The sequence below is a fragment of the Mytilus edulis genome, chromosome 1 (assembly GCF_963676685.1).
Source record: "Mytilus edulis chromosome 1, xbMytEdul2.2, whole genome shotgun sequence".
Taxonomy (NCBI): Eukaryota; Metazoa; Mollusca; class Bivalvia; order Mytilida; family Mytilidae; genus Mytilus; species Mytilus edulis.
This window is the reverse complement of record NC_092344.1, coordinates 48,788,676-48,814,907: the sequence shown is the minus strand read 5'-3', so window position 1 is coordinate 48,814,907 and position 26,232 is coordinate 48,788,676. Positions and strand designations below refer to the sequence as shown.

Below are 26,232 nucleotides of genomic sequence, written 5' to 3'. Positions count from 1 at the left end.
CCATATTCCTGCCTTGGTACAGGACATTTTTAAAAAGCGTTAATCGTGTGCACATTTTAAATATGAGCTCGTCCGCGCTTTAAACAAATTTGCTACGGTCACCGCTTTTATACCCGAAATTTTTTTTGTAAAAAAGCATTCATCTCATAGAAATTGTGTTTGGAACGATAAAAAACATTGTATTGACAACCAAATACTAATAACGAAAATATTGCAGAAAAGGGTACATACTGTATAGACACTTGTCTAGAATTGAAGACTGTAAATATGATGCCCTCCAGATGTCTCTCGAATATTGTGGTCAATGGATTGCCACCCAATGGCGTATACCCCGTGTCATATTTATTCATATGTATAGCAATTTCCTGAATTTATTTGTACTTTACGGTTCTACCATGTACCGTATGTTAATCTTCTGACTGATATTTAAAAGGGGAAAAGTAGAGATCGTGAAAAAATAAATTTATTGTTTTGCCATTGACGTGTAACACACACTTTTCCCCATTCATATATACACACAAAGAAAAAATGCCGCATAAAGATTTATCTTTAAATTGCTAAATATAGATTTTATCAGTGAGTGAAGTATTCAGCCTTGACAATTTTAACGTAGTAACAAAGAACAAGGAAGTGATACACGTGACTTTCTTGATTATATTTTATTGTAGAAATGGCGACATCAAGTAAATCAACAAGTATAAGAAAAGCACAAGTGCCAGTGTCATGCTATTTCTGCAAAGGACAAGACATTAAATGGAAATGTGAGGATTGTAATGTTCGCATGTGTAAATCCTGTAAAGTTACTATTCATCAAGGGCTTCCGTCTACACAAGATCATGAAGCAGTTTCTATTCAGGATATTAGCAAGTCATCACCAGGTTTCCAGGCGGTAACGTCAGTGGTTGTTTCATCAGTTTTCAATTCATACACAACTACTCTGCCTGGTATTCATAGCTTACTTTGCTCGGATGACGATTTACTTTACTTTCAATACGGCGGTACCAAGTCTGACTATCAGCATTTTTTCAAGGGAAAACTTTTAAAATCATCAATAAAAATATTGCAGACGTTTAAGATCCGTATATATGACATGGCAATGAACCAAGACGGTGAAATACTTTTTCAAGATTATGATAACAACAAAATACAAATGTTATCACCTACGGGCGAAATAAAGTCTGTGTTAGAAACTTCTCAAATGATGGCTTTAGCCGTTCATATAAACAAGGAGAACGAAGTAATAGTTGGCATCAGAGAACCAGGAGCAGCGTTTCCAGCTACCAATTTTTCAGTCAGACAAGTTATAATTTTCGGTGGTGATTACCAACGGAAAGGAACATTAGAATTCGACAAAAAGGGGAATAAATTGTTCAGTTATGCAGCACGCATTCGCACCGATTCTAAAAATGTTGTCTATGTTATTGATCATTTTGACAGTGACAAAAACGGTAGAATAGTAGCTGTAGATAGAAATTGCCGTTTGAAGTTTATCTATGACGAACACACGTATTCAGAAACATTTCAACCAAGTGGAATTACTATAACGCCAAGTGATAATATTGTAGTTGCAGATTACCAGAACGATGCACTACATGTAATAAATTCGAACGGAGAATTACTGGGTCTGCAGTTCATTTTCAAAGACTTAAACATCAATGATGCATATAGTTTATGCTTTGACGCTGAAGGATATCTAATAATTGGATGCTGTGCTGGTGAAAATGAGGACTTCGGTAAAATATGGGTTGTTAAAATTGTAGACAGTCTTGTGTAATACGTTATGCGAAAACATTTTTGTTGTAAATTATGTAAGAGAAACACTTATTAAAATGTATTTAAAGTAGTACTTCGTTCGTTTTCCTTTGATCCCGTACTTATTGCATTGAATCTACTCCGCCAACACTATAAAGCGTGACCTAGATATTTCATAAAAACATTCACTAAGGATGGAAATTGAAAGATTGATCGATGTTTGCCTACGTTCAGTGTCAATTTTATCATGCACGTGCTGGACGAGAAATAAATTAACAATTAATACAATGGGATCCTGAAATAGGATATTGCCTGTCCGTATTAAAGGGTGGAAAATTTGGACTGCCCTTGGAATATGAGAAAAATAAGATAATATCTTCTTGACAGAGTTCTTGACGAACGTAGCTGCTTTTTTTTATACATCCTGCAAAGCAAATTGAGTTAACCGTTATTGCTTTTTTATCGCTCAAATTATAACAGAACTCCTGTCTGTCTTACTCACTCAGTCGAGTGCACACATTAAGTCATTTAAATAGCAAAGCTCCATTGATTACTTTATTTTCTTACTGCGCCTCCTTTAACCTGTATCTGAGAGACAGTGGATCTAAACATACAAAGTATGGTGTGCACATAGTTACGCTGATGATAAAATTTTGCTACTTCAGCATCTTGTACTTCTTCTGCTACTTCGTCAAAGTTTTCCTTGCATCTATCAAAGGGAATGATTTAACATTTGGTTCGCAGCTGGTTAATTTCAAATAAAAGCGACTTATAAGCAATTTTGCATCTTGCGTGTAGCCATTGCCTGTTTGCCAATAAATTTAAACTTTACATCATGCATGTGCAAGGACGATATATGTGGATTTCTCTTTGAAAGGGAATGATTTAATATTTACAGCTTGATAATGTGATGTAGTAGCCAGTAAGAATTGTTTACACCTGCCGTGTTACCAATGTTTGTCGATAGATTGATACTTTACACATTAATTGTCGAAGGAAAATTGTCTTCAAACTTTTTTGACTCAGTTTGAAGTGATTTTTAATATTTAAACTGATAATGACTAGTTGTGGTTTATCAGTGACGCAGGTTCAGATCCGGCATTGGTCTGATTATGCTTTATTTCCATTTCGTGAGAAAAGTTTTTAAGTTTGATTTTATGTTGTGCTGTATCACCACTTTTCTATAAAATGTAGATATCAGGGATAATGTTAGACGTCCATTGTTTAATCCCGCCACACTCCGTTTGTTCCTATGCAAAGTCATGAGCATAACATTCAGTAGCTCTCTTTTTTTGGCTGTATATGTTTTTTCGTTTTTCGTTTGTTGTTTTACACATATCAGGCCATTGGTTGTCTGCTTTGAGTGTTTATGGTCATAGGTTTTAGTCATTGTTGATGGCCGTACGGTGACCAATAGTTTCTACTATTTACGTCATTTGGTCTTGTAGATATTTGCCTCATTGGCAAGCTTGCCATATCTTCTTATTTTAATGTTTGATGTTTTTTTTCCATGATTGTTGATTGCAGTTCTTGGTTATCTGCTGACGTTATAGAGGTTTTTTTGTATAAACAACTGTCTGCAGTTGAAGTCCGTATAAAGTTTGAAGTTTTGACATTTTGTGTTGTTTGGTTGCTGTCTCATTTATTTATACATTACCCACCTTTAATCATATACACAAATCAAAGTTTTAAAAAAAACTGCAATAAATCATTTATTTATAATGTTACGATTCCATAAAAAAGTACTTATACAAAACTATGAAACAAAAGTTGTTTGGAAATTTTCCGTATTAAAATCATTGTTAAAAACAGCAGTGAAACACTTTTCGTTTGATTTTGATTTTATCTAGTGCATGTAGGGGTTTGTGTAAATAATTTAAAGAAGACGTTCCTTATTTCGTTACGTTTTACACTTCTTACCATTTCTTTCCTAAATGTTTTCTTTTCTGAAGATAAAACATGGGGGATCAAATTACAATTTTGATCATAAAAGGGGAATACGTCTGACTAAATTATAATTTTAAAGTTGATTTGGTATATTTAATAGAATTGGGATGAGTTTAGTTAACCAGTACAAAGATAATTATAGCTTCTGAACTTTTATAGGTTACGTTTGGTCCTTAATGAACATGCGAGTTTAACCAGAAGATATAATGTTTAAGAGAAACATGGAATGCAGTTATTACTAAATATTCACATGCTATTGAACACTATACGAGATAACAATGTTAAGTTGGTCGAGGCCGTGTTAAGTTTAAAATATATGACATGAATTATGTAAACAAACATTATTATTCTAATCTGGTGATAAGAAGATCAAATAATAATTGTATCGTTTATACAAGTATAACATTTGTAACAACCACCGATATTGTTTTTTATTCAAAGATAAATATGATACGTAAAGTTTGTTAAATAAGAAATATCATATCTCTGTTTAAAGTTCTTGATTTAAACAATAGTCTTATTCTGCCAACGAACAATTTCGTATACGAAGGACACATCATTTCAGAAAGCGAATCATATTCCTTCAAATTATAAAGATGATTTATTCAAATATTTCCTAGCCATATTCAGTTGTAAAGGATTCATTTAATTTTAATTTACAGTGTACAGTGTTGGATCATGATTTGTACTAATCTATCGCTAAATACAGACTTCATTTTTAACAACACATTCTGTATGTGCTTGTCCCAAGTCATAAGCCTATAATTCACTGTTTGTTGATTGTTCCTGTATATTATACATGTTTTTCATTCGTTATTTTGTACATAAAAAAATTCTTCTGTAATTTTTTACTTAACAGCGTATTAACATACATTATCATGTGATGTCTTTTCAGGTTTATTCTGAATCAACTTCCTGTTAAACGAATACTTATATATTCTTACACATGATTACCATGTATGAAATTTTTGTCTCATTTATCAAAGGGACTACAAATTAGAACATGCTATACCGTGATGTATTTTCTTTATCTAAGCTATATTTATTTTACTGTAGAAGTGACATGTAATCGGATAATAATTACAAATGCGTAAAATACAGCCCATTGTTTAAGGCCATACGGTGACCTATAATTGTTAATGTCTGTGTCATTTTGGTCTCTTGTGGACAGTTGTCTCATTGGCAATCATACCACATCTTCTTTGTTATATGTACGTAATTTGATTAAGGATTTACCAATTGGTTTAAGTATAGTTAGCTGTTATAATCCTGATACCTTTGATAACTATTGATCCCCTTTTCTTAACGTAGTTCTGACATGTGTAATGCCTACTTGTATACAGTTTATTTTTAGCTCCCAATAACTAGCTCTATTTGGCATAAACTTTTTTAGGAATTTTGGTCCTCAATGCTCTAGATCTTCAACTTCGTACTTTATATGGCCTTTTTAACCTTTTTGGATTTGAGCGTCACTGATAAGTCTTTTGTAGACGAAACGCGCGTCCAGCGTATATACAAAATTTAGTCCTGGTATCTGTGATGAGTTAGTTTAAACAATATTTATTCAGATAAATCAACATTAAACATATTATACAATGAAATAATATTAGGGATTCAGAAACAAGCAATTTGCGATGAGTTTATTTACTACCACTGGGTCGATGCCAATGCTGGTGGAAATTTATTTCCCCGAGGGTATCACCAGCCAAGTAGTCAGCACTTTTGCTGACATGAATTATCATTGATATGGTTATATTTATAAATCAACCGTTTATAAAATTTTGAATTTTTGAAATACTAAGGCTTTTCTACCTCGGGCATAGATTACCTAAGCTCTATTTGGCAAAACATTTTTGGAATTTTGGTCCTCAATGCTCTTGAACTTCATACTTTATATGGCCTTTTAAACTTTTTTGGATTCGAGCGTCACTGATGAGTCTTTTGTAGACGAAACGCGCGTCTGGCGTATATACAAAATTTAGTCCTGGTATCTGTGATGAGTTTATTTACTACCACTGGGTCGATGCCACTGCTGGTGGAGATTTATTTCCCCGAGGGTATCACCAGCCCAGTAGTCAGCACTTTTCCTGACATGAATTATCATTGATATGGTTATATTTATAAATTAACCGTTTATAAAATTTTGAATTTATACTAAGGTTTTTCTACCTCAGGCATAGATTACCTTAGCTCTATTTTGCAAAACTTTTTTTGGAATTTCGGTCCTTAATACTCTTGATGAGTCTTTTGTAGACGAAACACGCGTCTGGCGTATATACAAAATTAAGTCCTGGTATCTGTGATGAGTTTATTTGTTACAAATCTTAAATTGGTCGTAAAATAACGTGAATTTATGCGATTTGTGTTGACTCTTTTAAAAAGTCTGTAGATGTGAAGGGGAAATTAGTTATAGAAATAATGATTTTTAATTAATGAAAATTAAAATGAAACAAAATGGATCTTTACATCTTTAGCGCTTGATTTTAAATCTTCAGCAATTTAAATTTAGATCTTCAGCGCTTGACTTAATATTTCAAGCACTATTCTTTGCATATATATTTAATCGATATACAGAGTTAGACTGTACATTTTTAGTGCTAGACTTAGATCTTCGGTGATAAACTTCACAACTATAGCGCTATACTTAACATCTTCAACGTCTGACTTTAAATCTACGCTGGACATAATATCAATAGCGCTTGAACGTAGATCGCCAACGCTGGATTTTGCATCTACAGTGCATGACTTTAAAAACCTAACTATTTATCTGTATTAGACAAATAGTCCTCGTATATTAAAAAAATACTAATGCAACACTCCTAGAATGTGCCATGAGGTTTCATCGTGATTTTTTTTAAATCGGCAGTTTTTGTTAAAGGACACTAATTATAAGTATTCAATATACACAGATCGTAGGGGGATAACATCAACTTTAGAGAATTGACAAGTTACTAATAGATCACGTGTTTAGCCCTTGTTGATGAAAGGTGTTAAAATGTTTACGAGTATACGAGTTTAAATATACCGTTATGATTGTTTTATTATATTTATGGCAGTAAAAAAGAAGATGTGATAAGAAATACCGCCTTATATTGTTTTTGACGATATTTACATCCAAAATGCTGTTTACTAATAAAATTAGGTTAGGGTTAAATTAGAAATACCGCCTAATATTGTTTTTGACGATAATCCAAAATGTTGGTTACCAATAAAATATGGTTAGGGCTTTATTAGAACTCTACATAATTTATTTAAAACTGTTTGTTGTTGAAGACGGCGTGGTACCCTCTAGAGTCTTAGATGTAAATTGGTTATTGGATTTGTTTTATACCTCGTGTTTAATTCTATTCTTATTGCGTAGATTCTTTCTGAACTAATGTGTATTGAATGGTTCTTTTATGTAACTTTTGTAACAACAAAAAAGGAGGTAAAACACATGATATTCTTCTGTTTAAACTGTAGAAATATCGTCATTGAGTAAATCCACTCAAGTAAGTATAAGAAAACAAAGTTTTTTGTTTCATACATCACTGGTATTAAAGAGATAATCGTAACTGCAATTACGATTATCCCAATATGGCGACGGTAGATATAGGTAAAATCTTTACACTCATTTTTCTTAAATGTAGCATGTTTTTGTCAATAGTTACTCAGCTGCAAGGTTTATCTATACCATTTCATCATATTTGAATCGTAACGGTGCACTGGAATTGTCTAAGCGCTTTGAAAATAGCCGTTGAAAAATTCGGGATGATAATCGTAACTCGGAAAAAAGATAATCGTAATTATGGTATTTAAAAATAAAAAAGATAATCGTAACTGGAAACTGTTTTATTGATATTGACACTAAAAACGTATATCTGATAGCCTATTATGAAATTATGGCGATGAATTATTTACGAAACGTCCCAACATCTTATGACATTTCTTTTTATGCATATATAATTAATTGTTCTTATGAAAACAGCTACATACTAGTATATTATAAAATTGGAAGGGTGAACAAGCTTCAAGAAATTTGGAAATGGGAAAACACGAACTTTGTTAATATACAGAAATTTATTGAACTAGGTATGCCACAAAATATGTGAATGAGCGATGGAAATTATGATACATGACAATAATTGTCAGGCGACACGCATGTGTCACCTTACATCAGATTTCTGATTAAGACAGTAAACAAAAAATAATTTATTCTGAAGTAAATAGTAAATATAGTTAATATTGTTTAAATTATTTTATTGTAGGTGGTTATATGTGCTATTTCTGCCCCGGGAAGCCACTGCTGATTTAATTCTAGAACATACCCTATTATGCCATAACGAAGTAGGAAAGACATTTAGTATTCGTCAAAAACCGTTTGACGAGAAATTAGTGGCTACAGTTTTCATGTCACTTCGGTCATTTTTCATGGATGATATCACAACTTAAAAGTTATGATGAACAAGGGATAACTTTGAAAAGTGTTTTACAGTGTCATTTCTTTTATAGCTGACTATGCGGTATGGGCTTTGTTCATTGTTGAAGACCGTACGGTGACCTATATTTGTTAATTTCTGAGTCATGTTGGTCTCTTGTGGAAAGTTGTCTCATTGGCAAACATACCACACCTTCTTATTCATATTAGCTACTTCATGACTGTCACTGAAATTTCAGTATCTCAGATATAAACTATAAACAACACAAATTCAATTTTGAATTATGATAATATGACATCCTTAAAACATTTAATGCTATATAAGACTAGAGAATGTTTTGCCCTAAATGGGATTCTTTGTGTATTATGAAATTAAGTAACGTGGAGTTCATTGACAAACATGGATTTGTGTTCTTTTATAGTTTGGCCAAAAGCCCGAAAATCAAAAAATAAAATTGATGTAGCTTTAAATTTTCTTACAAGAAATACTTATTCAAAGAATGACTGCAAAGATGAGAATAAAATAACGCATATTCCGCAAAATTAGAAACAAACTTATTAAAAATTCATAAATACTCGGTATGTGAAAAGTATGCTGCATACATATGCATGGAAGATATTGTTGAGAAAAATATTGAAGGTACTAAACAAGGAACATTTTTGTATTTGCATACTTGCCATATAATTAGTACTTTTCTATTAAATGAAAACATAAATTAGCCTTTCCTAATTTTCATGTATTTTTCTGAAGCACAAAATATTTGTTTTAAAATCTATAAAAATCTTTGTAATTAAACCAGTTCCGACTGTGATAATCTACATGTTTGGCCCTTTGATGTATTTATCAATATACATATTTGTGTTTTTTTTCGTCTGTCAAATGCTTCGTAAGACTATAGGTAAGGCTAATAAAAACAAAAAATAAAAGTAACAATAAACAAAAGTAACAATAAACAAAAGTTACAAAAAACAAAAGTGACAATAAACAATAGTAACAATAAACTGGTAACTATTCTAGATCCTTTACCATCCACACTGTTTAAAGAAACGTCCTAAAATACATGGGAATTTGATCAAAACATTTGAATTTAATTTTTAAAATCATATATCAGTATAAAATAGAAAAAAGTGAATCCAAAGGAAAAATATGGACGGCTGAATTTATTGATAAGAACTAAATCATCAGCGTATAACAGATATGATATATCATTATCATTTAACTTGAGTGGTTCACATGTTGAGTCAAAAATAGATGGTAAATCATTAATATATAAAGAAAATAATGTAGGGCTTAAAATACACCCTTGTTTTACCCCAACTGAGGAATTAAAAAAATCAGTGATACCTTCCGAGATCTTTACCAAGTACAAAACCTCTTTATACATATCTTTCATTATACTAAAAAAAGGGACCATCTATGTTGTAATAAGACAATTTGTAAAAGAGGGCATCTATATATCAAATGCCTTCCTGAAATCAATGAAACAGGCATATATCTTTTTTGACATATGAAAATGTGGTATACGTGACTTTCATTTTGAGCAATGAATTGAAAGGATTGCACTTTTGGAATATGGGATATAGCTAATCCATTCTTTTTCTCATCAATTAGAGATATATAGGTAAATTTATCCTAGATATTAACCTGTAAGTTTCTTCATTTATTTTTATATGCGTTAATGTCATCGTTTAACTGGGCATTTACATTTTTAACACACAAAATACCATTGAAATGCTGAAAGACACATTCATTATGTTTCAGTTACTATTATCATATAAAGAAAATTGCGATTATCAAAGAAGAAAAATACCATAGAGTTACGATTATCATCCCGAATTTTTCAACGGCTATTTTCACAGGTCTTAGACAATTCCAGTGCACCGTTACGATTCAAATATGATGTAATGGTATAGATAAACCTTGCAGCTGAGTAACTATTGACAAAAACATGCTACATTTAAGAAAAACGAGTGTAAAGATTTTACCGATATCTACCGTCGCCATATTGGGATAATCGTAATTGCAGTTACTATTATCTCTTTAATACCAGTGATACATGTACTATTTAAAATTTTTGTTTTCTTTTTGTTCAATTATTAATGAAAGTGGAAAGTGAAATAATAATTCGCTTTTATCAGCAGTTAGTTCAATTTTGTCAAAATAAGCTAATATCCATCTCAGATGAATTGTTCAATTGAATCCGTATGCATGTGAACTTCAATTTAACTCATTAGCTAGAGATTGGTTGCGCATGTATTAGTCGTGTTCAACCTTTAGAAGGAAACTAATGTCATCATTGAAGGCGAAACAACATTCGATCTACAAAAAACTTATTCTTATACGGGTAAAAATTATGATTAATTAATTTTTATAAATCAAACAGACCTAAAAAAGTCCAATTACCCGAGGACTCTATATATATTAATGTTTATGTATATATCGGGTTATGTGATCATTAGCAGTCTTCATGGTTATCTTGATGATTAATTAGATGTCGTCTATACTGAAAAACACAAGAAGTACGGATATATATTATCGAGTCCATGATTATTATAGATCATCCAAAAATTTGAATACAATCAGAATGTACTGCTAATGACTTATTGTCATCCCATACTCTAATTCTCCGACAGCGTTGTGCAGTAAACTTTACCTTGACAGCTTTCGTTAGAACTTCGACAATCGCACAACGCAAGTGAGAGAGAAAACAACAATGAGAGAAAGGGGAAAAAACGCGGAAAGAAGATAGTAATAATCGATACTGCAATTTAAAAATATATGGTTTCTATTATGTCGGAAAATATTGATAGATTTATCCCGAAGAAAAAAAGATTGACCGTAAATTTATAAGCCCACCGTTGTGTATTGATAGAACTACTAAGTTTGCAATTGTCATAAACGTAAATCATGGAAAAAATATAAATATTCAAGAAATAATTTGTCATATGCTATATAAGTGAAGGATCGTAATGAATGTACTAATGCTGTTAGAAATTCCAAACTTAGTTTTGAACAAAAAGTGGCCTTACAATCAAAGACTTATGTTAAGTCGATTTGGAATTAGGTCAACAGTAAACTCAAGACTAGATCAGGAATAAGCACTTTTGATAAACCGGATGGTACTTTAGTATCCAGTACTGCTGATAAAGTGGAAGTTTTAAATCAGTTTTTTACTAGTGTGTTTACTCAAACAGAAGACTTGAAGGATTAGGATACTAATTTAGAGTCGAACAATATATTAGATGACATTAATATTTATTAGGAAGATGTGATAAACAAAACTTAATAAATTAAAGACAGATAAGTATGAAGGACCTGATAGTCTTCATCCGAAAGTTTCTACGAAGTAAGACATGCAATTTTTTATTCCTTGTTTAAATTATTACCAAAGTCTACCAAAGAGGGTAAAGTTCCAGCCGATTGGAAAAAAGCCATAGTGTCACCAATATTGAAGAAAGGAAAAAGCTGAAACCTGGTAAATACAGACCTGTAAGTTTAACATCAGTAGTATGCAAGATCTGTGAATCCATTATTAGAGACAATATTATGAAGTATATTCTCACGAACAATCTTTTTACAAGTAGTCAATATGGATTCCGTCCCGGTAGATCATGTATTACTTAAGTCTTGGAGGTTTTGGACATGTTGGATGAGTGGTCAACATTAATTGATAGTGGTTTTTAACTAGACGCGATTTTTCTTGATCTTTCCAAGGCATTTGAAACCGTGCCACATCAACGTTTATTTTTCAAACTTGAAAAACTTGGAATGAAGGGCTGTATATGAATTGGATAAAAAGTTTTCTATCTGGGCGTAAACAATGTGTTCGTATAAATAACACACCTTCAACATGGTCAGACGTGGTCAGAAGTGAACCACAAGGAAGTATTTAAGGACGTGTTCTTCTTTTTTTAACATTTATAAATGACCATCCTGATGTAGTAGAGGGAATAGTGAAAATGTTTGCTGATGATTGTAAAGTTAATTCTAAAGTCTCGTCAGATTATGAGCGCTGTAAGTTACAGGAACATTTGGACAGTTTATGTGAACGGTCAGAAATGTGGAAATTAAAGCTTAATGCTGCTAAATGTAAAGTATTGCATATTAATCCTGACAATGACCTGCAATATCGTTATACCATGTTGGATGAATCTTGAATTTTATTGCATTATCTACAGTGAATGAAGAAAAAGATAGGGGAGTAACATTCGAGTCTAATTTGAAATTTGAAAAACATGTAAGTGATATTTATAATAAAGCGCAGAGAGAGTTATCTCCTATTCATCATTCTTTTGATAACTTGGATCAGGATAAGTTTCTCACTATTTATTAATCAATAGTTCGTCCACTATTAGCATATGCGACATGTGTCTTGTCACCGTACCTTAAAAAAGACATCCGCAAACTGGAATCGGTACAAAGAAGGGCCACTACACTGTAAAAAAATAGATATCATCTTTGTTCTGAAGACAGACTACGTTCGTTGGGTTTGCCAACCTTGGAATATCGTAGGGATAGGAATGATATCATACAAGTCTACAAAGCGTTGCATGGTATAGATGATATAAACTGGATGAGCCTATTTACTTTAGCACCATCTAATAATACTAGAGGTCACTCCTTAATTTTTTTTTTTAAACAGTGTAAAACGACACATAGACTAAATACTATTTCAATTAGAGTAGTGGATCAGTGGAATAACCTATCAGATTTAACTGTGACGGCAAAGAATTTGAATAATTTTAAGTCTGTATTAAATGGCACAAATTGGAACCCGTATAAATTCATATGTTCGTGTTAAGTGTTTAGCTGCGCACACCTAAATAAGTTTTATTTTTAATAAGTTTAATATATATAAATATATTATTATGAGACGAGAAATTGCATAACTACATTACAAGATTAGGGGTCAGTAGAAGCCGTTGGCTTATTTAATGACCCGAAGATAAAGGTATAAGGGTAAACAGGTATAATGCTCTAAATCAATAATTAACTGTTATGACAAAGCTTAGTTTACAATTGGGTATGTATGAAAAACATGAAAAAAACCACATATATACACCACTCTATCGTCGCACTTATTGTCAACTTGTTCAATGATTCAATGTTTATTATTTATCAAAAGGTAACAATCCGTAAACATCAACGCCAACACCCGAAAGTTTACTTGCAGGTAAAATTTCTGATCAGCAATATTTAATGTCGACTATACTGCATGGATTCGTAATAATGTTAAAAAAAAACTGGGCGTAAATGACTCAGCTAGATATATATGCATACACTAGTTCAATTATTTCCTCAACATAATAATTAACAGAAACTCTTTTCATATGACTTTAAGTCCTTAAGATCAAACTATAAATACATTGTTCATCGAGGTATATTAAGTATAGACCTTTGAGACGGTTTGCTTAATAACAGACAGGACGTAATTTTACAATAGTATTATGTTTAAAGCAGTAAGAAATGGCGAAATCATTAGAATCCACAAGTAGAAGAAAAGCCCAAGTCCCAGTGTCATGCTATTTCTGTAAAGGACAAGAAATTAAATGGGAATGCAAAGACTGCGATGTTCGTATGTGTTACTCCTGTAAAGTCACTATTCACAAAGGACTTCAATCTGCACAAGATCATGACGTTGTTTCTATTCAGGATATAATCAGGTTATCACTTGGTTCCCAGGAGGTAACGTTAGCAATTATTTTGTCAGTTTTAAATTCATTCTCAACTACTTTGCCAGCTGTTCATACTTTACTTAGGTCAGGCGACAACTTGCTTTACTTTAGCTCAAACATTAAAAATGGTAACGACAATCAATTAGTTAAAGGGAAACTTTTAAAACCAGCTATGCTGATTTTGCAGACGTTAAAGAGAAAAGTGTGTGACATTGCAATAAACAAAGACGGTGAAATACTTTTTATTGAACACCATGACAACAAAATTCAAATGTTATCACCTGTAGGTGAAGTAAAAACTGTTTTAGATACTTCTCCGATGATATCTGTGGCCATACATGTAAACAAGGAGAATGAAGTAGCAGTTGGAATTAGAGAACAAGGACCACCGTTTCCAGTCAAGGATTTTTCTGTCAGACAAGTGATAATTTTCGACAGTAATTATAAACGGAAAGTAACATTAGAATTCGACAAAAAAAGGATCAAATTGTTCAGTTATGCATTACGAATTCGAACTGATTCTAGAAATGTTGTTTATGTAATTGACCGTTTTGACAATGACAACAATGGTAGAATTGTAGCTGTACATAGAAATGGTCGCTTGAAGTTTACCTTTGACGGACAAACGTATTTAGAAACATTTAAACCACAAGGAATTACTATTACGCCAAGTGACAACATTGTAGTTTCTGATTCAGGTAGCAATGCACTACATGTTTTAAATTCGAATGGAGATTTACTTGCTCTGCAGTTAGTTAAGAACGATCTTGAAATCCAATCTCCACTTAGTTTATGCTTTGACGCTGAAGGATATTTATTAATTGGATGTCACAAAGGAAAAAAATGAAGACTACGGAAAAATTCATGCCGTTAAAATGGTAGACAGTCTTATGTAATATGAAGACTAATAGATGCTACCCGTTTTCTATTGCTTATAATGCAATTGTTCTATATTAAAGAATAAAGGTTGTCTTGTTTCTCTGTTAAGTGAACCACACCACAGAACTTGATGCATGTACCCCTTTTTACGTGTTAATTTTTAAATATGTTCTTGACACAGCTGAATCAATCATATAATTGGAGCATATCAGCCCTGTAATAGTTTTAACCAGACTTGAGTTATTTAAGTGTAGTGAAGCAGTACATATCATCTACTTTCGATGTAATATTCTGTTAGAAAAATAAATAGAAAGAACACGTAACATAAATAAGCTGATATAATTAAGACATTTCTTTAAAATTACATGTAACACAAAAAAGGCGATTCACACCGTAAGCTCCCGAATAAGGAGATGTAGTATAATTGATCAATGAAACAACTATCAAACAAAGACCGAAGTCATGAATGTAAGGAACTTATGGTAACCGTACGGCCTTCAACAAGGATAAAAATCAGCCATCAACGACAACCACTGATGAATAAGGTCTTGACTTGGACAAGGAACATGATAGATGTGGCGGTGTTAAATATGTTTGTGCGCGCTAAGTTAGAAAAGGCTTCATCGTCAAAATGATATGAACAACACAATTTACATAAACACAAACGACACAACATGTCGATCTACGAGTATTGTCACCCATTACAAGTCCAAATAACTTTAATGAGAAAATCATGGTCTAGTGCAATGCCAAACTATCATAATCGACAGTTTGTAGGACCAAAGGTTGTCAAAACATTTTAGTTGCATGGTTAAGGTAAAGTTATGGCATGTGTTATTAATGTTTTTCCTATTTAAATTAAATTTATACGACTCAGTTTGACCATCAACTGTATTTTATAACAGTACAGACAAAACTGCTATTGAAAGGACCCAATTGCTGGTAAAAGAAACACTTCCGATTATGGTTAAATCTTACTGTAAAAAAGTAAATATATAGTGTTAATCGAGATTTTACCATATAAATTAACAAAAACCTACAAAGAGTTTTTTTTTACACCAAAAAAATCCATTACAGAAAATCCCACCAGATCCACAAATTTATAAAGTGTTATTTTTATTTACTAAAACTCTGCTGGTGGAGTGTAGTCCCCGAGGGTATAGTCAGCTCGGTTGTCAGTGCTTTGGTACTGACATCATTGATGACATACATTTCTAAAATTCCATGTTGACAAATAAGTAAGAAACTACGGTTCCAACTCCCTCAATCAAATTTGACTTTGTATTAAGTTGATTGTTTTGTATGTCCTATTTGTTAATAAAGCTAATTAACGTTATCGTTTCTATTTTTACATTCTTTTACATGTGTAAGTATGAGAGATTCCATGAAGGAAACTCAAAAAAGGTGCTTCAAACGCACGTTATTCACAAAGTGTTATGTCTATTTCCACTGTTTAGTATGCTCTATTTCAAAGTTTTAAAAGTTCTTAAAAAGAAGTCAGAAAACAAGTTTAAAGGATAGAAAAGTAAGTTGTAGGACAGTTACTATCAGCCGAGAAGAAACGACATCAATAGTGCAGTATTGGATTTTTCAGGTAACCAATACATAGTATGTACCATTAATTGTTACGAGGAAACCTCACACTGAAATGTGGTAAAGTTTTGATTGTCTACTATATGTTGTTTATTGTTTAATTCATACCACCACGGTACAGCATTGTTGTCTGAAATTCTCACAAACGCTTTCCGATACCTTGTGTATATCTAACCCCGGAACTGGTCGTACATATTTGAAATTTCAAAATGCGATATATACACCAGTCATATATTTATTAAAATTAAAATCAAGTGATTTTTTTTATCGGACTTTTTAACAGTAGACAGAAGTGTTAAAATTAAATAATAAAAAAAAAAAAACAAACTCAGAAGCATCAGACTCGGACTTCTCTTGAACTGAATTTTAATGTGCGTATTGTTATGCATTTACTTTTCTACATTGGTTAGATGTATAGGGGGAGGGTTGAGATCTCACAAACATGTTTAACCCCGCCGAATTTTTGCGCCTGTCCCAAGTCAGGAGCCTCTGGCCTTTGTTAGTCTTGTATTATTTTAATTTTAGTTTCTTGTGTTCAATTTGGAAATTAGTATGGCGTTCATTATCACTGGACTAGTATATATTTGCTTAGGGGCCAGCTGAAGGACGCCTCCGGGTGCGGGAATTTCTCGCTACATTGAAGATCTGTTGGTGACCCTCTGCTGTTGTTTTTTATTTGGTCGGGTTGTTGTCTCTTTGACACATTCCCCATTTCCATTCTCAATTTTATTTTTAAGTGACCTGGCAGCACTCTTCCGGATTTATTTTCGATGGTGAAAGATGTTTTGATCCTTGAATCCTGAAAACTGATAAGTTCTCGGTTTTGAAGGATAATGTTGAGGACCCCTGTTTATATATGGCCATATGAATCAAAACTTTGATATTCCACAGTCAGAAGAGAATTATTTTCTATTCTGTCGTCTGATGCAAAAGAGAAAATACATAAAAAGGAAGTTTTGTTTATGTCTGTGTATCTGTAAAATTAAAATATTGAAAAAGAGAGGTGTAAAACAGTCAAAAACAAACTAACAATGCCTTGGCAAAAAAACAGCAACAAATAAAAAAAAACGACGACGAAAAGACGAAAAGAAAACTGAATACTAGAGACTGAGAAACCCAAACCGTAACTAAACACAGGGTGACCTCAAGTGTTCCAGAAGGTTTACAAATCATGATACCCATGTGTCACCCGTCGTGTTGCTCAACTACAAAGTGCCTATTTCTTACAGTCGAATAAAGAATAGGTTATAATGTATAATAATAGCTTGTTAGGGCTATGTTTAATTATTTTCTTTTTTTTTAATTGATGCACATATAATGTTAAAAAAAAACTTTATCATAGCAATGTGCAGCAATTTTGTTTCTACATAGATACATTTTATTTAATCTTACAGTTTTGGAGATATTTTAAAGGTTTAAAAGCTTTTTCTGAGTTATCATGAGTATGTTTGTCATGAGAAATTTGAATACTTCAACTTATTCAGTATAAATTTAATAGATATTAAGGAAAACAAATCTTCCAGTTTATTTGGTTAACAATTGATATATTTTCTGGTTTCCTTTTTTCGGCGATTTGTGATAAAAATCTTAAAATCGTTTTCCTAAAAAAATACTTATTCCTGGTTACGATATTTTGACAGTTTCCTATTATTTTTGTGAGGATATAAATACAGTACCGTTTGACAAAATGTCCGGTTTCTTGTTCCCTGAGATCTGATGATAAATGACTTTGTTTTTGTCAAATTATAATTGTATCTTGTCATCATCATTTATCAATTTCCTTGTGAATTCGTGTTTGTGAAGTTTCAAGTGAATAAACATTTGACCATTGTTCTGGTTTCCTGTTTTTGGAGATTTGATGATAAAAACCATAGTGTTTGTGATGAAATACAAGTAGCTGTTCCGTATATTTAAATTTGTCATATGTCTGAGCTGTTAAAAAAGTTAGTTTTGAATTTAAGATGTTTTTCTGTTAAATTAACATAAAATTCAAAATATGTTTCCATTACGTTGATTGAAAAAAAAATAAAGCCAAAATCGTCCATTTCCTCCTATTTCATCTTAATCAACCTAGTATATTAAACATAATGATCCTCTGGTTTTGTCTGGGTAATACACATTTTCAAAAATTTGAAGGCTGAAATTTTATTTGCTAAATTAATAAATAACAGATTTAGAAAGTTTATGTCTTTAACATATGGTTCCATTTAAAACCGTATTCCACAATGAAAGCAACCTTAGTTTGATATTAGTAGTAAAACATCTAAATAAAAAAATTTTAATTATTCAATTTTTGGTTAAGACTATTTTTGGAGAGGAAGCTACATGTATGGATATGCAAAAAGGATTCAGTTAGTTTAAGTCCCAAAGTTGTAGGCACCAATATATCAAAATTAGCAAAAGATCCTTGCAGTTCCAGGTAATCACAATACATCTTTGACCCATGTTATCATTTAAAAATTCAAATTTTCTTATAAAAAGTTAGGTAAAACATGGTAAAGAACCTTAAAATATGAAGATCCCTGTCACTTATTCTTGTCGAGAACAGCGGTTTGCAGAATATCTAAATTGGAAAAGTGATGACAATACATTGCATGACCCGTCAGGCTAGGTTAGCTAATACAATTGTATTCTTTCTTTTGCAATTTTTATTCTTTTTTTTTGGGGGGGGGGCGGGGGGGGGGGGAGTCTTTCTGTCTAGTCTCCGATTTTCAGGTTGATGGCTTATAAAAGAAAAACTAACGAATATAAAATTAAATTTTTATAAAAATTTATATCAAATTAATTTATTCAAAGATAAAAAGATATTTGAAACATGATACTATATCAGTTGACTAAATTTCAAATGAAAAGAAGAAATATTTAAACGCATCATGAACATGTATTAGATTATTGTTTCATTTATCAATGTTTCATGAATTTTAGTATAGTGTAATGCGTAATAAAATGCATCACTCATTAACTCTCTCTTTACTGAATTGTTACTTGTCATGTATCTAATTTTAGTCACATGTTTGAAGCCGGCGAAAGTGAGAAAAGCTATCGAGTTGAGATGAACAATGATAATCTGTTTATCGCTATTTTACCTATGACGCCGTTGTTAATTTCATTGACAATCAGCACGAGCACCCTTAGTTTCTAGCGATACTTTTTCACATCACTATGCTGAGAAAGGAATTATCAGTCAGGAAAAGCAATGGAAACTTTTGTAAAATAGCAATAAATTACTTTTATCTACAACATAAAAAATATTTTATGTAAAAATATAGAAAATTGCAGAAACGAATACTGATTTTTGTGACACATTGATTTCTACTTTTAAATAAAGAAATGAAGTTTGGTTACAAGTCATGAGCTTGTTATTTATATAAAAGTAAATTATATAACAAACAAAAGAAAGCTTTTGGATGAATCCGTTAAAAATGTAACTAAACGTTATATTTCTATCGAATATCCTTTTTCTAGTCTCTAGTCTTCTATTATTTGAATCAATGAACAAGAATATCCTTTTGAAAAGTAAGTGAAATAGTAGGCGGTACACTGCCTGAATTGTAGTTTCCATTCTCAAGTATTACATTGTATTTTTTCTTAATATTTTTGTGCCCTGTCATGTGCTTCCTTCAGCTTTTTTGGAAAAACTGCCGTCTGAATATATTTATTTAATGTCTTTATTGGTTTTACAATATTATGCTCAACAGATTTTGCTGTTACAGTGGCCTTTTTGATATCCATATTGTTTATCTGAATAGTCATTTTTATAAATTTCTTTTAACAAAACTTTGAATTTTTCGAAAAACTAAGGATTTTTTTTATTCCATGATTAGGTTACCTTAGCCGTATTTGGCACAACTTTTGAGAATTTTAGGTCCTCAATGCTCTTCAACTTTATACTTGTTTGGCTTTAAAACCTTTTTTTATATGAGCGCCACAGATGAGTCGCGCGTCTGGCGTATAAAATTATAATCCTGGAACCTTTAACTATTATCTGTCTCTTTTTAAATTCTTTACTGATAGGTATGAACATAAGTTCTTCTATCTTTTTGTATCATACATATATGTTTCATCTGCTACAACTACATCACCACTACCATTACACACTGATAAATACTTATCTAATATTTCCGATACCTCAAATGGAACGTTTGATATCTGTCAATCTTCAAACAGTGATACATTATAAGTGGTATATTGTTAGAATTTAAACGTTTTTTCGACAAATATGATTCTATAGATATGATAAAAATCAACTTGGTACATCTTTCATATGTTTCATCAGAAAGAATAAGTAAATATTTTATATTTGTTTCTATGAAAAATAGTTACTTTCAGTCTTGCATTTGTCAGAATTTGTTTTCTGGTTTAAAAAACAAATACTATGTCATACTGTATATTTCTTAACCTGATGTTTTGGTCATGAAAGATAATTTGTGCTGATTTCCTTTGTTTTTAAAACTGAGCATTTAAGTTTAACAGAATCAAAAATTATGTTTCAAATTATTTAGAGTTATATCTACATAACATTCTTAAATGTTTTATTTCTTTTTAGTTCATGTTGGTAATTAATAAAGCGTCTTTAATCTATAAAACTATAATCATTTTTAGGTATGTTACCTATATCTGTACAGATAATATATTGAGAATGTCAATATACTAAATACAAATGACAAAATTTCATCTTTTAACAGTATCTATGCAGAAATCTTTAGAGTGGTGTATATCTATAAATATATTCTTACGCCGCAAAATGGTTCCGCATAAATGTCAAGTTAGTCACGCACTAACCCTTGACACTATTTACCGAGAAACAACATACAAGGAAAAAATACACTTGACCACTTAATTCACTTGTATGCAGTCAATGGCGACTTCAACGAAATCATCAAGCATTAGAAAAGCACAAGTGACAGTTTCATGCTTTTTCTGCAAAGGTCAAGAAATCAAATGGACATGTGTGGATTGCAATGTACGCATGTGTAACTCCTGTAAAATTACTGTCCATCAAGGACTTCAGTGTTCACAAGATCATGATGTTATTTCTATTCAGGATATCATTCAGTCATCACCAAGTTCACAGGAGGTAATGTCTGTAGTTATTGCATCAGTTTTCAATTCATACACAACTACTCTGCCTGCTGTTCATACTTTACTTTGCTCGGACGACGGTTTACTTTACTATACCTTTTGCCATATACCATCGAAGAGAAATCAGTTTGTAAAAGGTAAACTCTTCAAATCATCAATAAAGATATTACAGACCTTAAAGAGAAATGTATTTGACATTGCAATAAACAAAGATGGTGAAATACTTATGAAAGAATTTGACGTCAGTACTATTCAAATCATATCGCATGTGGGTGAGGTCAAGACTGTTTTGGATACTACTCCAATGATTTTATTGGCCATACATGTAAACAAAGATAATGAAGTAATAGTCAGCTTAAGAGAACAAGGACCACCATTTCCAGTCCAGGATTTTTCGGTCAGACAAGTTATAATATTCAATAGTGATTATCAACGGAAATTTACATTAGAATTCGACAAAAAAGGAAATAAACTGTTCAGTTATGCATTGCACATTCGCACCGATTCAAAAAATGTTGTCTATGTTGTTGATTGTTTCGACAGACAGAAGAATGGTAGAATAGTAGCTGTAGACAGAAATGGCTGCATCAAATTTATCTACGACGGGCAAAATAGATTAGGGACCTTCAAACCATATGCAATTACTGTAACACAAAGTGATAACATTGTTGTTGCAGATTATAGTAACGATGCACTTCATGTTATAAATTCAAATGGACATTTACTTGGACTTCAGTTCATTTGTATAGATTTGGGAATCACTGAACCATACAGTTTATGCTTTGACACTGAGGGATATTTATTATTTGGTTGTGGAAAAGCCAAACATGAGAACTACGGAAAAATACATGTCGCTAAAATCACAGATAGTCTGATGTAATATGTTCGGTTGTAAATTGAAATTTGAAAATGATTAAATATTAAAAAACGAGTATGGCATAATGATTACATTCAGAGTTATAGTTACCCTGAAATGGGAATAAAATTGGAGATTCTAGGGGATAAGGTTTGCAAGAATTGTAGTAAAATGTTCAATATTATTTCCTCAAGTTCCCTCATTCATTGTGTAGCATCCGTTCTAGCCCTGCAGGATATGACGGGTGCATAGATATTGTATTAACGTACGCAATCGTGTGTTTATATTCTGTACGTAGTATAAGTAGTTTGTTTAATTACATCTATACAACTTGGCTAAATACAAAATCATAGATAATTAAAAGGTCTTTCCACCAAAAACCATGTATTTTAATATGAAAGTAGTAAAAATAGGTTTAAAATGTCACAGCAATCGTCAAATGATAGCTTATTGTACGCTGATTCCCAAAATATATGGTTTCTATACAATATTTTTTAAATAAGGGATTTAATTTGTTACTTCCGGTTTGAAAAAATGCTACTTCCGATACTATTTGAATATTTACTTGACACTGATTCCAAAAATATCTGGTTCTATATACTTTTATATTAATAAAGAACAAAAATAGCTACTTCGGGTTTAAACAAGGTCACTTCAGGTTGTATTTTTCAAGGTTAAAAGGGTTGAAACCTATTGCAAAAAGTCTCATGGCTTTATCATGTATACATATGAGGTAAAAGCAAAGGTCAAAATCTAGAATGTCAAATTAAGCTATGACCTTGAGATTAATTTCAAGGTCACAAACCAAGGACCTCAAATCAAAAAGACCATAAATCTTCATTATATTTGGTTAATGAGTTATATCACCATACGCGTATTTTTACATACAAGAGGGGCGAAACCTCCCTTTTACGATCAACGTACCCTTGCAATCAAAATTATGTTACGACATGTCGCAACTAAATATTTAGTAAACATAATGTGTCGATATCTTATACGTTTTTCGGAAATAAGTGAAAAATAAGCCAAAATCAAAATTTAGAATATGACCTAATGATCTAATTGAAACAGTTATTGTTCACCTTCGAATTATCTAAACAAGTATTGAGAGAAAATGTAAGTCATCATATAACAATGACCCAAAGAGGGGCGGATGATACCAGAGGGACATCCAAACTCATACATCGAATATAAACTGACAACGCAATGGCAAAAAAGAAAAAAGAAAAAGACAAACAGACAAACAAAATCACACGACACAACATAGAAATCTAAAGATTAAGCAACACGAACCCAAACACAAAATGGGGTGATATCATATGCTCCGGAAGGGTAGGCAAATCCTGCTCCAAACGTTGCACCCGGAAAATGAAAGAGAAGTGAATCGTTACTTTTACTTTTTTTTATATATAGTTGCAAACATTAAAAGTCAAATAGAAAAAATACGGAACGCAAGGGAACTTCGAAACTGAAAGTCCTTTATCATGTTTATCAAATGAAAGAACGAGGAAAAACTGTCATATTTCGGACTTAGTACATAACGTATATACATGAAACGGAAGTTGGATATATCTACTGTTTCAACGGAAACGGGTCGGGTAATGAGATACCATAACAATGGGAATCATAACGGTATTGATTATCAATAAAAAAATAAATGCAAATGTCTCAGTCGGTCTAAACGTGATATTTAAATGACTGCTCGTATTGATTTATATTTGTTAATTTTTTAATTTGTTGTTTGTTGTTAATTAACTGGTCCCCATCAATTTGAAATTATATTTTTTTTATGTCTTCTGTGAATTCATACACAACTCGAACACATGTACAAAATAGATGCTTTTGGCCATTAAACTAAAAAATATATACGTTGTCTTTCATTTAAGTGATTATTATTGTAATCTTATAATGCACAAAAAATATATCAGGGAAATATGCTCCATTCTGAAGACTTTAAGAAAATGTAACATCTTAAGATACGATAACAATTATCGGAGTCACCGTTGACTCCACACAGTTTTTTGATCCTTCAGTTTGTTTATAAAAATGTATTTAACCTTTTATAGGACAACATCTCATTTATATTTTAGAGTTAATATTATGATGATATTTTCCAACCCAGTTTTGATATTGAATACAAAGGACGTGAAACATACCAAACGGGATATCAAAACTCAGACATCCATGAGGACTGCGACTTACCATTTGTTTTGATATCGAGTTTGATTTCGATCTATAATTCGAATTCATCTTCTACTCTCAGTTCCAGTTCGAGTTAAAGTTAAAGTTTGAGTTGCAATTCCAGTCATACTTCGAGATAAACCTCGAATTTGAGTCAAATGTCAAATACAGAAAATGGTGCTGATCTATGTTTACATGCAGGTCTTTGCATACCATTATACAATTCAACAGAAGAGGATTAACACCTACTGACAAGTAGATTAACGGAAAACATAAGAATTGTATAATACTTACTAAACTTATTGTAAACATGAAAAACAAATGTCACACTAAAACCAGTTTATATATCATTATTTTTCATAGGGTGAATTATTTGTTTAGCTGACAAAACTAAAAGTAAAATCACAAAAATATTGAACTACGAGGAAAATTCAAAAAAGAAAGTCCCTAGTAATCAAATTGCAAAATCAAAAGCTAAAACACATTAAACGAACGGATAACAACTGTCATATTACTGACTTGGTACAGGCATTTTCTTGTGTAAAAAATGGTTGATAAAACCTAGTTTAACCTTTCAATTATATGAATTCAATTATATTGACAACTATGCAATTATAAAATTGAAGAAAAAAATCATTGAATTCTTATAGATTTAACCGGCTAAAATTAATTTTTTGCATTAATTAACATATCAATCGTAGTCATTTGATTAAAACAATTGATCAATTATCTAATCAGTGTGCTTGGTTTACGGATATTTTTTGTCATAGAGAAAGGAAACCTATTTTGAAGCGACTCTTTATTTAAAGCTTATCATTGAATCATCAAGTCAGAGTATTTATTGTTAAACAACTTTTTAAAGACGATTTCGCGTTCTTAAACGGAAATAATACTTAAACATGACGCTTTTAATAATAAAACAACAGAAAAATTACAATATATTTGTGATTCATTGAATTAGCTCTCTTAGCTCACATATTTTCATTATTATTTTCATACTTTTAACAAAATCAGTGTATTTCCAACATATTTGGGTCAGCGCAAACACTGTATGTAGTATAGTAAAATACTGAAATTAACTGAAAGCGTTCTCAAAGTTTTCAACCTGTTGAGATACAAGATAGTGCATCGCGTAAAATTGTCAAGTACGAAATCGCCACAAATTAAACAAATTAAACAAAGTTGTCGCTCGGGATATTCAAATCATAGACTCATTAATTGAGTCTCCTTGATCTTTCAAAACCGTGTATCTTGAGTATCAAAAACGTGAACAAACGTGTATACGTCAATGAAACAGCAACTTAAAACTCCTAATGAATGATCCAAATAATGATATAGACTAAAAAGCTATGTGTTTAATTATTTGAAAATGTGTTCAGGGATCCATCATCGCTTTTTAACTGACAAATATAGAAACTGCAAGGTCTTACATACAACATCTCTATTTGAGTGTGTATAAAAACAATCATGCTAACTTTGTTTTCGGTGACAATGAAATCAGCTTTAATAACTGCCTAAACAATAACAATAGTAACAACTAGCCAATCAAATTCTTGTTTAGGTAACAAAAGGATAAATAAAAAAACGCTTTACCAGTTTGTTATACTTTATTTTCTTTAGATTGTAAAGGATGCATGGTTCATCAAGAAAACAAGCACATTTTGTGCATGAAATGCGCTATAAAAAAAGTTCAACATAAAGAATATGCTTAATACTGTCTTTTGTAGACGAACGCGAGTCTGGTGCAAATACAAGATAGCAATACTTGTATCTTTGATGAGTTGATTATTTTTTTAGTATATGTACAGTGCAAGAACAGTTATATTGCAAAGTCAAGTCAGTAAACATA

General features: G+C 31.7%; 3 protein-coding genes across 3 annotated transcripts; all 3 read left to right on the top strand.

Moving 5' to 3' along the window:
* Positions 1 to 670: 670 nt before the first annotated feature.
* On the top strand, positions 671 to 1,774 carry LOC139520514 (protein wech-like). The gene has a single exon (XM_071313240.1). The coding sequence runs from the start codon at positions 671 to 673 to the stop codon at positions 1,772 to 1,774; it is 1,104 nt and encodes a 367-aa protein (XP_071169341.1).
* Positions 1,775 to 13,525: 11,751 nt separating this feature from the next.
* LOC139519533 (protein wech-like) lies at positions 13,526 to 14,713 on the top strand. The gene has a single exon (XM_071311690.1). It carries the CDS (start codon positions 13,584 to 13,586, stop codon positions 14,637 to 14,639), a length of 1,056 nt encoding a protein of 351 aa, XP_071167791.1. The 5' UTR covers positions 13,526 to 13,583; the 3' UTR covers positions 14,640 to 14,713.
* Positions 14,714 to 21,122: 6,409 nt separating this feature from the next.
* Positions 21,123 to 22,226, top strand: LOC139520457 (uncharacterized). Its single transcript, XM_071313114.1, has one exon. It carries the CDS (start codon positions 21,123 to 21,125, stop codon positions 22,224 to 22,226), a length of 1,104 nt encoding a protein of 367 aa, XP_071169215.1.
* The last annotated feature ends 4,006 nt before the right edge of the window (positions 22,227 to 26,232 follow it).